Below are 15,896 nucleotides of genomic sequence, written 5' to 3' on the forward strand. Positions count from 1 at the left end.
TAACCACATCCAAGGTTGAGAAATTTAACCACTCATTGTGTAACTAGAGTGCACATTATCTTGGATGATGCCTTGTCACGACTGACAAGTTTCATCAAGGTGAGGGTAAAATTGTGCAAGATATAGGAAGTGATATGTTGCTCTTGTTCTGTTTATGATAAACTGAACAAGTGGCAGCCAATTAGAGGATACCTGCAACGCAACTTTATTATCACTGACAAGTGATCTCTGGGTAGTGCGGTGCAATATCACCTCAGCCATTACTGCTTGGCACCAAAGACAAAGAAACAAAGTAGGTGAAAAAAAATTATTGAATTTTTCAGTTTTGCTTTTAAGTGGTGGAGTGTTGTATAATTGGTGTGCAAGTGTTGTGTAATTACCTGGGTGCGATATTAGTCCACATGGTGGTGAAATGTCCTTATTAGTTGCTATCTGTATTTCTGTCTCTCTATTCACTACCATAACGTGGCAAAACAGGTCCCAAAATAACACTTTTAGTGCCTAAACAAAGGCGAACAAAGCTTATCATGCCAATATAGAAAAAAACAACAAGTTGCGGTACCCATTTTATGAAGAAATTAAATATCTTTTTCTTTTTCTTTTTCTATTTGAATTGTAAAATTGAGTGTCTGCAGCAAACTTCTGCATAGTAAGCTTGCAAGACACGACTTCATATTACTTTCACAAGAGATTGAGGAGATAGAAATCCAGTATTTCACCACCATGTGGACTCATATCACACCCAGGTAATTATACAACACTTACACAACAATTATACAACACTCTACCAAAGTTCAGTTTTGCTTTAAGTTGGCAGTACTAATAAGACATGAATCTAAAATACTGTGTTCATACATTTGATAGGACTCAAAAATCAGGAGCTCACAAAGGCACCAAACTTGCACTATTAGGCTTCACAGACAAAAGATCAACTCCAAGTTTGAGTACTAACCACAAGAAAACATTTGTTGGTGTTCTTTAGTTTTCACAGGGCAGCAACATGTTGATATGAAACAGTTCTGACATGCTAATAAGATGACGGCAAATGCTTGTTGTGATGGGCCTGTCTACTCCAATCCACAGGCTCAGCAGTGAGAGGAGATGGAGCTTCATTCTAGTGTGTTTGCAGTGGTGGTGGGAAGAGTGTGGGGAGCGGGGGCACTGTCAGTCTGAGTCACTGAACCCCAAGAGAACAAAACAGAAAGCAAGCAAGGGAGGGGAAACTAAGCAACCAGAGAAAGAAACACAGAGAACAAGAGGATTCATTTTCATAATGTAATTTGTAGGGCTGTCGAATATGATTAATTTGAGGACTTTAAAGTCCCCATGAATTGACTTCACATGACTTTTACTTCCTGTAAAACAGAGGATCTTAAATATTGATATCAACCTGCACTAGTGGATGTAAATTAAAATTTCAACCAATAAAACCTTCTCAAATCTTAGATGTTTTTTAGTGCCTCCAGTGATGGTAACAGAGTGTCGAGCAGTGCACTCCACACACACTCCACACTTGTGTAGTGCTTGTGGGGGTCCAATCTGTCAGCACAGCAAAACTGAGTGATGCAGCTGCTAAATGCATTTCCAGGCTGAAAAACATCAGATTGCATTGGGGAATCCATCATATAAACCCCCTGGAAGAGCAGCGATTTGTTTCCAAAATACACTGCACAATCATGAAAGGGTAAGCGAACATGTAATTTTACACATTTTAAATGTGTGATTAATTTATGATTATCTTGTGAATACTGCAATTTTAAAAATTCTTCACCTAACAGCCCTAGTAATTTGATTATCTACTAGATCTAGCAGATGATGTAGATACAACGTCTGCAGAAGTGAAGTTAATGAAAGAATCTTCGGACATTATTTTTCTACATTTTTGCACACACACACACACACACACACAATTCACCTTATCTGATGGTTAGCTTCACTTCGGACCCGCAGCACCTCTTTGCCTTTTATCTCCAGCTCTCTGGTCAGGGTGTCGATGGTCTCATTCAAAGAGTGGATCTCGTGGTCCAGATCCGTGATGCGGTTGCTGCGGCAACACACCTCTGCTTGCAGGTCGGAGATGCGGCCCAGGAGTTCTTGTTCCTAGATAGTATTTACACACACATACAGACAAACACACAAAGAGAGCTACTATTTAGCAGATGTTAGAGACTGTATACTACTGCCATAGGCATTGGGAGCTGGAAACTTACAGTAGAAAACTAGTAAACTAGGTCACACCACACACACAAGGGGAGAGAAGAAAACAAGAAAAGCAAATGACAGACTGACAAATATGGAGAGAAAGCCATTGACACACACAACATCTAAGCTTCTCCCTCTTCTTCTGTTCCACGCTGGCCTACATAGACCAAAATAAACCTGCTTCATAAAAACAGCCATCATTCACATTGTCTGCTTTCACTCTGACAGTTCACCTGTTTGTGGCTGTGCTCCATAGCGCTCTCTAGCTCCAGTTTAGCGGCAGTGTTGTCTTTCAGGTGCATCTGCTTCAGATGTTCTACGGCTGTGGCATGGAGGTGGTTCAACTCTGAACGCAGGGAGGCTGGTAGAGAGATGGAGATCGGATTTTAAAAAATGATCTGCATCTGGGACATCTTATCTGGATATGGAAAGACACATTACTGTGAGGGGTAAATACACACACCAATCACTGAAATGGGAACATACTGGGATAAATCAGTCAAGCAAGTTGAAAATGCAGTCTGCACTGTCTGTTCACATTAGTGAGAAAATATCTGCCCATAGGGTAGGAACATCAACACTGAGGACAGAAATGTCATCGCTGCTGGTAGAAACATCATCACTGCAGGTAGAAAGATCATCACTGCAACCAGAGACATTATTTCAGTCCATAGAAACACCTTCACTCTGCACAGAAAAGTCACCACTGAATATATAAACCTAATCACTTGGGGGATATAAATCAACACTGACGTCATCACTGAAGGTAGACATGCCATCACAAAGCAGAAAAATAATGTATATGACCGAAACAAACACTGTCAATGAGGGTTTAAGCATTGATACTATGTGAAGAAAGGTCATTATAGATTGTACAAGCATCACTGTCACTGGTAGAGACAGAAATGTCATCATCATAGGTAGAAACGTCATTGCACTGGTAGAGACATTATCAACAAGGGCGGAAACATCATTAGCCGGGGTAGAGACATCATCGCCAAGGGTAGACACAAGCACCATGGGGTGAAACATCACAACCTCACTCTAGGGGTACATGCAGTAGATCATGACCATCTGGCAGAAATACCTTTCCTTCAAACAGAGACATCATCACCTTGGACAGAAACGTCCTTACTGATAGTTGAGACAGATGGCTGCCCACCCAGAGCCAGGTTCTGCTCAAGGTTTTCTCCCTGATAGAAGGGTTTTTTATTTGCCACTCTCACCATGTGTTTGGTTCATGGGATGAGCTAAAATCTATTGGGTCCCTGTAAAGCGCCTTGAGATATCTTGAGCGGAGACATTGTTCCCATGGGCAGAAACATCACTGGGGCAAAAATATCCTCACCGTGGTTTGAAACTTCAACTGCAAGTGGAGATTTTTTTTTGCGTGCAAAGAACCCAGCATGCATAGAAATGGCACAGCGACGAGTGGAAACCTTGTTGCCACGGGTGAAAACACAACCTCCATGGGCAGAAACATTGTGACTGGGTGAAACGTCTTCACCAAGGATAGAAAAACTCATTATTCTAGGCAGAGACAGAGGCCGTGTTTTTGTTGCCACATGAAAAATGAAACGTGATTAAAAAGTTGAAAAGAATGTAAAGGTGAATTGATCATCATCCAGACAGCATATCCAAATTTTAATACCATGTATAAACGAAGACTAAGAGAAAGAGAGTTATAGACGGGGCAGTGAGAGACGGCGGGAGCAAGTCTGAAGGGAAAAATATTGATTCAGCGCAGAAGATGAAAATTGTTTCATTTAATATTGAATCATTATGGAGAGTTATGAGAGTGAGATGAGATGAAAGTGAAAATAATCAATAGATTAGGGGTGAAAGAAGATTAATATAGATATGGATCAGTGTCTGGGCTCTGCTTTATGCTACCATTACAAAGTTATGCTTGCCGCTCTCTGTTGACAGTGGATACAGGTACAGTACATCAAAGTCAACATTGCTAACATTATGCTGCTTGGAGGAGAAGGTTGCGCTTCAACAGAGTGATTTTCAGTGGACTGCTAAACCCAAAAGCTAATATTATAATATATAACCTACATATCTGTTTCTTATGTCTTCCATAGAGCATAATGAGGTGGAATCTGGAATCTTGGCTCAAGCAACTGAGTGAAATACATTGATTTCCCCAGAAATGTAATCTTGGTGAATCTGAACACATGCTCGCTACAAATATAGCTGTAAATCAAGTTAATCAAATTTTGATTATTAATTATTAAGAAAGGATCGCCCCTCCTACCCAGCATTGCTTTTCCCTCGTCCTCCAGTTCAAACCGCAGGGTCTGCAGCTCTTGCTCTGACTGCTGCCTCAAGATCTCCAAGGTTCTCCGGTGGGCCTCCTTAAGAGCGTGCACCTCCTCTCTCTGCTCCTGCTTCAGACGCTCCTCCAGGGCCTGGGAGAGATGAGAGGGATTACGAGGAGGAGGAAGAGGCAGAGCAGATATGTCAGGGGAGAGGAGGAAGGATAGAGCGAGAGAACATGCAGGGAGGGTCATATACGGGCTGTCAGTGCTGCAGGTGGAAAGTAAACGAAGCCTCTGAGGAATTCATCAAGCTAGCCCACACACAAACAGGCACATACAAATTTCTAAATCCCTTAAACAAGCCCGAACACACAAGGAGGCTGACTGCTGTAAATCAGAAATCAGAAAATCTGTTTCTCTAACCCTGTATCATCCACATCTGATGCTTTGGCCAGAGTAATGCATCCATGCATCTTTAATGTACCATATAATCCGTGGTGGTCTATGAAAAGGTGCTTAGTGATCTGACTTACTGACAGTTTTTTTTTTTTTTTTTTTTTTTTTCAGGAATAAGATAGTGGAGCCTTCTCTTGGCAGAATCAAACATTGATGGGGATGGTGCAAAACTTGAGCGGGCTGGCGGTAGACACAAAGGAGCCTCAACAAACTGTTGTGGGCATGACCAGAGGTCTTTGAGCTAGGAATGGGGTCCAGGAGGCACACCCCTGGCTATTCTATTTTTATTTTTATATTTTTATTTATCACAGATTAAGCAGGTACCTATAAAGTGGAAAGCCACGCAATAAAATACAAAGTCAAAATCCTACTTTGAAATGTTTAAGCTTCCATATAAAATGTCTTGTAAACCTTTTTTGACCACAGCTTCCATGTTTGCCCTTCATAGTTCCTTGGTATTTGTATTGATCTATGATATCAATGGATTACATACATGGCTATACATACATGTCCAACCTCAAAGTAATCATTTACTTTGTTTAGTTACTGTTCAGAGTAAACTTCTAAACCTGTTTTCATTTCACAATAATCCCACAATTGGGGTGTCATCTGCAAATTATCACCTGTTACTTCTAAATAATTTGTGTACAATAAGAGGGGTGATAGTGCTTCCCTGTGGGACCACGGAGTTGGTGGTCAGTAAACGGGACACAGCAGCATCTGCCGAAACACGCTGTGAACTCCCAGTTTGGAAGGACTTAATCCACCTTGCTACCATGCTGCTGAGCTCACTGCGCTGTGACTTTTCCATCACCGGGTGTGATCTGATGGTGCTGAATGCTGATGGAAAGTCGACAAAAAGCACTGTAGCGTCATTTTTTTGGGGGCAATCCACATGAGATGTTATGTAACATGTTACATAACATCTTGTATCATGTGGAACTGAGGACGCCCTGCTCTGTGGGTTAAATATATAGTAAAGCATCTACAAATTTCCCTTCCACTCCTATCAGCAAGCAGCAGGGGGTCAAGTTTATGACCTCCTGTTAACTCCAGATGGAGATCATTATGAGGCAAATGAGCACCAGCAGAGGCAAACGTCAATTATAATTATAGTTTCATGAAATTACCACTTTATACTTTATTTCTGTAAAGGAATACACACGCTTGTTGGGAGACTGGCCTGGTAGTCCACCTGGCCAAATTATGGGGAAAAACTAAACAGTCGTTATTTTGGGGTTTTTTTTTCTTAAAATGAAAAAAACAAAAAACAAAAAAACAAAATAGACCAAAAAAACCCAAAATGAAAATGGGGCAAATAAAATGACAATTATAGGCATAAAATACCGAGAGGTCACAGTCACAGGTAACACCAAGACTTTGACACTATCAGTGTGGGTTTATTGAACATTCCTATGTCCTTAAAGGTGAATGTCTATGATCGATATCTATTGAACTCTACTGCCAACCATTAGGGACTGCCCCATCATCGAATGGTCTCCGTTACCCCCATCCAAAGATGTGCTGAGGTCTCTCTGTGCTGTGGGGCAGTAAAACTCTGCTCGGCTGCGATGTAATAACAATGAAGCTCCAACTATTAACTCGGAACAAAATTGCCATCTGAGCACCCATCATTTAACACAGTCACAGTCTAGTGCATGGGACATTAGAGAATTGTCTCATAAACGTATTCACAGTTTAGTAATGTTACCATTTTGCTCTGAATTTAGAAATGATTGTGCCACGTTGACTGTTTTACAAACATTTACATGGGGGTCTTTGAGTGAAATCTTATATTAAAACAACTATAAGTCATTTTTGATTAAAAAAAATGGAATGTTATGGAGATTCTGTCGGTCTCTTCTAAAAATGCTCAGTTGAGTGTGGCTTTGGCAGCCCAGACAGAGGAAATGCTGAAACTCACAGAAGCTCACTAATACTGTTAGTAGCTTCATATAACAAGGGCTTAGTTAGTCTGTCTAAGAAAAGTATCAAAGGCTGTCTCTTCTGCTCACACACACAATAACTGCACACACCAAATGTATGCAAACGCACGCAAACATCCACGGTGCCGCGAAACCGCATGAGGCTGTGATTTTCGTTAGAGCAAATCTTTAAATATACTTATACTGAGGGAAGTCAAAGCGTTAGGATCTCATCTGCGCCAAATCATTTTCAACACTTTTTTTGAGTGGCTAAAAAAGATTACGTTGAGCCGTGTCGACAAGAGGGCATGCATCACGCTCACACACACCAAAATCACAGATACACAGATGCTCACACACTCATTTCTTAATGAAGTTGTTGTGGCTGTGTGTGTGTTTGTGTATTCTACCCTGATCTGGTGTTGCCTGGCGTCCTCCATGGTGCTGAGGGCGCAGCAGTGGGCCTCTTGTAACCGATGCTCTCTCCGTTGGTGCTCTCTCTGCAACTCTGGAGGCACACACACACACACACACACACACACACACACACATAGGTCATGGTGACAGTAAATTGTCTGGTCCATGCAGTTCATAGCTGCCATTTGTATATATCTTGCATTGCACAATGATCTCTTGGATTTGGGGAAAACACACTTGAAATGCACTTGATACTTGATGATCAGTGGGATTTGGAGTGCACACACTGGGGAACACACACTTTGACAACTCGATGGATCACAAACACACTTAATAACTCAATGGATTGAGAACACACACTTGACAACTCAATGAATTGGGGAATACACACTTCATATTTGATGACCAGTGGGACCGGTGAACACACACTTCATATTTGCTGACCAGTTGGATCGGTGAACACACACGTTATGACCAGTTGGACAGGTTCTCATGCCATGCACACCCCAAATCTCACAAATCCACAAACTTTCACGTTACTACGACACGCAACTAAAGCACACATTAACATGGGGCATTTTTCTTCCCACATGACTGGTATTGTTTTTCCTTCTGTCACACTCAAATCTCTTTGGGTATTTCCAGTTTTAGACTGAGGGGCCGACCAGCTCGCCCAACAGGGCGATGGCAAGATTTGGCAAGTTCAAGTCGTAAGCACATTTCAAAGAGTGGTGAGGGTCTTGAATGGATCAGCATACAATCTCCTGAACCCTCAAAGAACCCTCAAAGAACATCCATGCAAACGGCATGTAAGCTTGTTCTTCAAAATTTGGTTGTAATGCAAAATTATGAGCATCATCGGCCCAATATGATGACCAGAGCTTGATCGTTCTTTCCCTGATCTTGACTAAGAAACAATTTACCCTTGACTTAATCTCAGGGAATCTTCCCCAACTGTCTTGCTGGCCTCTTGTCTAATGGGAAAGTGTCACACGCCAGGTCGCCATACCTTTCAGCTGCTGGCTGAGCAGTTCCCTCTCCTGGCTGAACTGAGACTGCAGCTGCTGGAGAGCCGACTGGGACTGAGACAGCTGCAGCTCCAAAGACTGTTTCAGCAGAGAGATCTGAACAGGGAAAGAGGAACACGAGAAGTGATTACATAATGCAAAATAAATCAATTAAACTTAAAGAGGCGGTACAAATGCATGAGGTGATGACAGACTGAACTTTACGTTAAGCAGAGGTGGCGAAGAGGCGTTTACTTGTCTTGAGATTTTTCATCTTTCAGCGACACGACAGTATATCCAGCCACCTGTAAATGCCTTTTTTTTTTTTTTTACTTTTTTACATTTGAAAGTTAATATTTTGGATAATGCCATGCTGGGACAACAGAAATGAAACCTTGTTAAATGTATTTACTGGTATTAGAAATTGACAAATCTGTAAAGAGTAAAACTAGAGAAGAGGATGGAAAGGAAAACTCTCCATAGATATTCATGAATGATGCAATATGTCATTATATAATAATTTGAGGTGGTAGTGAAATAAGTGGGGCCTAGGTGACTTTAAATGGTAGAGTACTTTCATAGATGGCTCTCCTCCTCCACATGCCACCCTTCCTCAAGCTCCAGCAGTTAAATCTCCAGCAGGATTTAGAGTATTACACTAGCTAAGGTAATATGGATTTAAAATGAGGGGATGAGGAGCCGTGCTGGGATGGGGGTTGTGGGGTTTTACATTAAATACAGTAATATGGTTTTAGAAACGACAGCAGGATGACCTATATCCTCCTTCCTCATATCCTCAAAGGTCCTTTTTGGAGAACTGAAACTCTATATTATATATTAATTTATGATTTCTGGTGTAGTCTAAGTCATGGGGTAGTTTCTGTTGCACATGTGGAGAGGATTAGCTCAGTTACAGACACAGATGCAAAAATGGAGATGTAAGATTGATGAAGTAGAAATGCAATCTGTATTGTGACCCTTGCATTATATGTCTGTACACTCTCTCACACACACACACCTAACTAGAGACTCTAAACAGCCCCTTAAGAGACTCCAAAAAAAAAAACACAATTAAAACTCCATATATCCATTTTTTGTTTGCTTTGCCTTGTTTTTACATTTTAAGTCTGTTTATCATCCACTTTCCGATTTATTGTTCCAGATGCACTGAATAAGTACCTAAATATTGCCGGAGTGGTGACAAGATGAGGAAATACAGTGCAGCATTTTGGATTTTTGAGTAAAAAACCACTGGCACGAAACGGCACAAACCAGGATCTAAATATATCCTCTCATCAAATTAGGAAGTCTTATCTTAATTGGTAATGTGTTTGCTCTCCGTTGCACTGATGAAATCATGAGCTGGACCGTCTGCCCCTCTGGCCTTTAAATTTGTCACTATACATTTGTGTTAATAAACTGATTACGTGGGCTAAGAGTGTAACCAGCTAATTTTCTGCCAATGTGCGGCATGTACTTATTTTTACTTTGAAGGCGTACTTCATCTGAATTTTGTTCCATGCACCTGCAAACAGCGTGAATCATCAGAACGCCATGGGGCCCGTCACGATGAGGTCAGCAGCGTCCTCGGCTCAGCAGCTTATGCTGATCTGGAGTCAGCCGCTCCATAGGGTGATAAAATTGTTTCTCATACGCCATCATGGAGCAGACTGACAATTTTCCTGGTTTCAAGCTGGAACTCTAGTCCAAGGTTAAGCTTTTTATTTCTCATTAGTTTTTATTTTCATTTTGTTCTGACGTTTTGACTTCATTTGTTTTTAAAGCAGGTTTAGTTTTTATTATATGGGGTATACGGGGTATTTCTAAGGGGTAATCAACATTTCACTCCCCACATTCAAAGCCCTATAAATAACATGTCACCTTACCCTGACAGGTTGCTCATCTAGCTGCCTGCTGCTGCCTCTCATGCATTATAACACAGCTTTAACCCACCTGACGCACCTCAGAATGAGTTTATCCCTCTGAAATATGTACATGCAGTGATTTCTGAAACTAAATGTGTGCAGCAGCTAACATGAAAGCAGATCTCGTCCATCAAAGTCAAACCCATTGTCATTATTTGATGAATGCAATCTCTATGCACAAGTCGTCCTGAGCGGCTTGGCTCTTCGCTGGACAAAATGCCACCGCACCTCAAAAGAGGCAGAAACACTTGGAATTGCTTGCAAACTCAGTTTCAAAGGCAGCGACCACAGGCTCTTAAGGAAGACAATAAAAGTCCCCAGATAACACCACATGCTAATTTGTATATTTATAGCTGTGTTTGCTACCCGTGCTCTCAGTGGAGGGATGGGCTATGATATGTATCAGAAATGCTGGGATCATCTGACATTTTTGGGTTAGAAAAAGTAGCACAAATATATGTGCGCTTCACCGATTTGGTGCCAATGCTTTGGGAGTGAAGACTTAAAGGCCTCGTTCAGACTGCCAGTCCAAATCTGTTTCTCAGCATATCCAGATTGTATCCAGATTGAGTCTGAACTACGAAAAACCACATGAAACATGATTTTTTGAAAATTGGATCTAAACCACATTTGGAAGTGGTTTGAAATGCAATTGCAATCCGATTTCTACAGATGCATCTCAGTCTGACACTGAAACAGGATTTTAAACTGTCTTTTGCATCACTTGAAAAAGACAGTGATCTCAGCAGACCATGCAGATAGGCTGGTCCGATCTGATCATTTGCAAATAACAGTGCGGACAATCGGTCTTAAAAGTCTGATTTGGGAAACAAGTCCTGCAGTCTGAACAAGGCCTAACACTGATTCACACGTTACAAAACAGTGGCTAGATTCCTTGCTCGCTTTTGAGGAACAGTCACCAGGGGGTCTGAGAAGTTGCTAAATCTAGTGACAAAGTTGGCAAGTTGGCAGTGGTGGTTGGTTGCTGGCTCCGGCATGTCAAAAACCGTTGAGCTGACGCCACTGGTGTTTTGGCAAAATCAGAGCGAGCCTGTGTGATGGTTCAGCCTTGACTCAGCTTAGCTCTAAATTACCCCGAGGCAGTGTGCTGAGCATGGATGGCTATGTGAGTATAAGTAGACAAATGTCTGAGTTATCAAACCAGCCTTCGTTCTCTCACTGTGGCCCTTCAACACTGACACGACCGCTTCTAGAAGTCCTTTCTCTGGACTAATTCTTCCATTCCATGTGATAGGAAAATGCTAAATTATAAATATAAGAAAAGTGCAGTTTCAAGTCTCTGTTTTCTAAGGAAAATGAGGACAAAAAGAAGACCTGATAGACAAGTCATTTTCAGTGCAATGGCAATCACATTACATCAGCTGCAGACACACACACACACACACACACACACACACACATCCATTTTTACTCTCAACTGCACCAATGTTTCTGTGGTGTGTGTGCTTGCGCATATGTGTATATTCAAGTGCGTATGTGTATTGGTGTGCATGCTTATGTGTGTGTGTGTGTGTGTGTGTGTGTGTTGGGGAACAGAGGATCACATGCCTGAGAAATATAGCTCTGGGAGAAACTAATTAAAAAGCAGAAGCTACTCCACCCGCCCCCTTCATTCTCCAACCCTGTTCGCAAAAAAACAGAGAAATATGAAAAAAAAAAAGTAGCATTGACGCAGGAAAAGAAGACGAATCCTTTGATCTTTTAAAGCCAATTTAATGTTGTTGGAGGAATTGTGTGACTTGTAAAGCAGGTGAAATGGTTGTTTATGGCGTCACTGTTCATTTTAGTCAACAAGACAAGGGACGGAAAGAGGCCACAGCAAGTGTGTGGGTGTGTGTGTGTGTGTGTGTGGTCCCTGAGATGGCGCTGTATCTTTCTGAGGGCTTACACTATCTTTGCTCTTGGCTGTCTTCAACACTGTGCAGACCTGTCAATCAAATCTGTTGCTATGGTCTCTAAAATGAGACTCAGGGCACCTAGGGTCCAGGGCGGGTGTTAGTGGGTTTTGACTGGGGGCCCTATCAATACAAGGAGTAGTAGAGTCACTCCCCTGGATTTAGGAAATGTATTGCTCACTGAGCCCATGAAACTACACTTAAGATGATAATACTGTGCTAATATGGTCTAATATTATAATGAAAATAAAAATAAAGGTAACACTTAACCATCATTAATAAATGGTAAATTAACAGTTAATTAAAGCAGTTAGTTGATAGTTATTTTCAGTTAACAATGAAATGATAATTAACAATGTTTATTTATTACATAGTAAAATATTTTTGATCAGTATATTGTTGCACATACATCATTTTCTATACTATATTGAATATGATTACCTTTAAGAAACCTTCTAGAAATAATTTGTTAAATATCTGCAAACATTAATTGATAGACTGATCAGACACTTTGTCAGTGGGTAATAATTGGTTCATAGGCTGTCTGTAAACAGTATCTGGATGGCTATTACAAAGTTGCATCTGATGTGGTAAAGCTAACAAATACTCTGTAGTGCATCTTTAAACATGATTTGGAAGGCTAAAGTCAGATATTTTTAATTAAGATGGTAATTAAGTCAGTGCTGGCTCGAACCAGCACACAAAAATTGGCAGTCACTGTGTTTCACCTCTGATGTGATGGATATGATGCAGTTTGACGGATTGCATATTTATAACAGAACTGATCAGTACCAGATTGGTCATCTGTGGGATGACATATGCCAGGATACCGACCATGCACGCATCATTCAGTAGAGAGTTTGATAGCTGTTGGATACTTTGTCATATTTTCATTTGGTTCAATCACTTGGTGGCACCAGGGTTCGATTAGGATGTTCTCGCCTGCCCAAACAAACTGCACTAAGGGGGTAAATGCACCAGGATTTGATTCAACCCGACTTGACACGGCAGATATGAGAGCGACCTTTGTGTCCCATTATATCAAGGCATTTTCAGAGGTTTCAGGGACGACCTGACAAGAATCCAGTTCAGAGGGAAACACAAGCAATATGTGGAATTATTTAGGCATAAATTGGTCAAATGTAAAGATATTGTCGGGATTAAATATTGGACACTGGCAGCTTCATTTATTGCAAAACCAATATCAGTCCAGCCTGTAGTGTGTGAGTGTGTTTGTGTGTGCTACCTGTTCCAGTAGGTCTTCCACCTTCCTCTGCCAGCCCTCTCTGGCTGCCATCATCTCCAGTTCCTTCTGCTGGGAGAGCTGAGTCAGAGCCGCCTGTTTGTCGGCTTCATACTCCTCGGTTAACTCCTCCTTCAACAGACGCACTTCTTCACTGGAGAGGGACAGATACCAACAGATAGACTATAAAAAAGATCATCTTTATTAAACTGTCTCTCGGGTTTGTACCTTTTTATGAGACTAGTTTTTCTGCAAGGGATAGATGGAGTAATATCCAACTCAAGCGGTATTGCTCCTCTGCTGAAATTTTACTTTAAGAGTGCCTGACATCTAATGATAAAAATATGCCACTTATAGACAAAAATGTTCTTGTGATACTTTACATATTACAAACGTTATATGTTCCCTTTGAAATGCAATTGAGAAGGCAGTTTAGTTGCAGAGGGTAATTTTTAGGAGACAGTGTTGTCCTGCAACAGATCTATTAAGTCTTGTGAAAATTTGGACAAAGCTGGTCACACCAGTCCATTTGAGGCTCTTGCACTCAGACGACTTGGTGTACTGAAATGTCAAATCCTCTCTTCTCTGGCTCCTTCCATAGGGAGGTCAGAGGTCAGACATCAGCCACAGAATGGGCTGATATGGTGTTACTCACTCTGAAAAGACACATGTCAAATTGAAGGCCAGGCTTAAGGGAAAATGACAGTGTCCAAGAAGAAACAGTGAGACATGTTTCAGGCTAAGACCAAACAACGGAGAAAATATATAAAATGAAAATGAAATATGTATAAGCCATGTGAGGACAGAGCCATATACAGGATATTGTTGCAGCTTTGGTGTGCTTCTGACACAATTTAACAAAGATGAATACTGACAACAGAGCAATTTATTGTTTATGCCCCTTCTGCTTCATTTTTTTCTGTTCAGGTATATAACTAAATACAGTATGCCTATATACTATGCTCCTAATTATTGTAACTTTATATTATGAACAGTTTTCACTAGTTACCTTTAACATATCCATGAGTGCTCTGACAACACATGGTGATAAAAGAAGGTGAGAAAGATAAATGACAGGGAGACAAGAATGAGAAAACAAAAGGGACAGAAAGACAGGCGGGCTGTCATCAGCATCTTCCAAAGTCAGACAGGGGTTAAAAAAAAAAAAAAAGAGAGAGAGTGATGTATTTGTCAGTTATATTTATTTATTTTTTTACCGCAGCGCATCTGTCCATTTCTGGTCCAGGTCATCGGCCATCTTGTCCATCTTCTGTTTCTCCTCTGTTCTGATGGACATCACTCTGGCCTCATGCTGCTGCTTCTGGGTCTCTATCTCCTCCTACACACACACACACACACACACACACACACACACACACACACACACACAAATCATAAATCATGCTCCATCCAGAAAAAAACTGGATTCATCAGTGATGTATTCAACCCCTCCATCCCCACGCCCACTCTAATGAAACGGATATGTTTCCAAATTTAACTTTTGCTTTGAAATATGAGGCTGAAGAAGAAAATGAAAACAAGGCAAACATTAGTGTTCATACTGTAAGTTTAGTGATTAAACTCCTCATCACGTAACATCACAGAAGATGAGCTTAACAAACTGCATAGGAAACAAGGTGCTACAAGACAGACATATGGGCACTCCACTTTTTGTACAGTAACAGATGTAACGTTGCATGTCGTCTGTAAACAACTTTACCTCAGAGTTTTATTTGTGATAAAAACAAAACTGATACTGGCAAAATGCTCTTTAATGTTTATCAGTTTACTCTGATAAACACATAAAGACATACAAGATATTGCTCCAAGACTACTGCAAGGGGCTCCATGTTCTCAGGCTGGTATCTCTGACCAGATGCAGCTCACTTTAGGGATGTTGTATAAAAACCAGTTCAAGAGCGATAGGCTGAATGACTCATAAAGCCCAGAGTCCATATCTATTTATAATGCACTGGCTCCTGGGCACATTTTAACTGCACCAGGACAGACATTTATTGCTACTGGAGAAACTCCTGCATTTCTCCGCAGAGCTGATTAAGAAATCGGAGAGCTCTGGGAGATGCTCAAATGTAAACTGAATTGTCTAAGATCACAGGGATAACAAACAGGAATTATGACGTGAACTCCTGTCAGGTTTGAAAAATCTCATTTTCAAGCGGACCCACCCTCTATCAATGCACAATTTGGTGCTTTTAGAAGGAGACGCCTATACATACTGTATATATATGAAGGTCACAGTGCAAAACATCAGTCACCTACCCCATGGCCTCATTATGGGGGCCAAAGGGCCAATTGTGACCGCTTGGTAAATTATGACTGGCGCTAAAAAAGTTCTGCGACATCAAAAAACGTCAGTAGATATAGAGCTAAATAGGAGAATGAGGAAAAACTGGGGAAACAGACAGATAATTGAACAAATTTGTGTCATAACTGAATAAAACAACCTAAATAGGCAATGAAAATGATAAATGAAAATTAAACAATAAATTGATTAAACCTGTAATTTGTGAGCATATAAAA

The 15,896-nt window shown here is 40.9% G+C and overlaps 1 protein-coding gene across 1 annotated transcript in view; it reads right to left on the reverse strand.

Annotated features, from left to right (window-relative positions):
• The window catches only part of fam184aa (family with sequence similarity 184 member Aa), a 71,673-nt gene that overhangs the window by 15,840 nt on the left and 39,937 nt on the right, over positions 1 to 15,896 (reverse strand). Inside the window, exons 13-19 of the mRNA XM_030071507.1 lie at positions 14,573 to 14,694; positions 13,359 to 13,509; positions 8,274 to 8,388; positions 7,258 to 7,355; positions 4,463 to 4,616; positions 2,436 to 2,563; positions 1,916 to 2,100 (exon numbers count right to left, since the gene is read on the reverse strand). Coding sequence (XP_029927367.1) covers positions 1,916 to 2,100; positions 2,436 to 2,563; positions 4,463 to 4,616; positions 7,258 to 7,355; positions 8,274 to 8,388; positions 13,359 to 13,509; positions 14,573 to 14,694 — 953 coding nt within the window. The remainder of the gene's footprint in view (positions 1 to 1,915; positions 2,101 to 2,435; positions 2,564 to 4,462; positions 4,617 to 7,257; positions 7,356 to 8,273; positions 8,389 to 13,358; positions 13,510 to 14,572; positions 14,695 to 15,896) is intronic.

Source organism: Myripristis murdjan, chromosome 2 (genome assembly GCF_902150065.1).
Source record: "Myripristis murdjan chromosome 2, fMyrMur1.1, whole genome shotgun sequence".
Taxonomy (NCBI): Eukaryota; Metazoa; Chordata; class Actinopteri; order Holocentriformes; family Holocentridae; genus Myripristis; species Myripristis murdjan.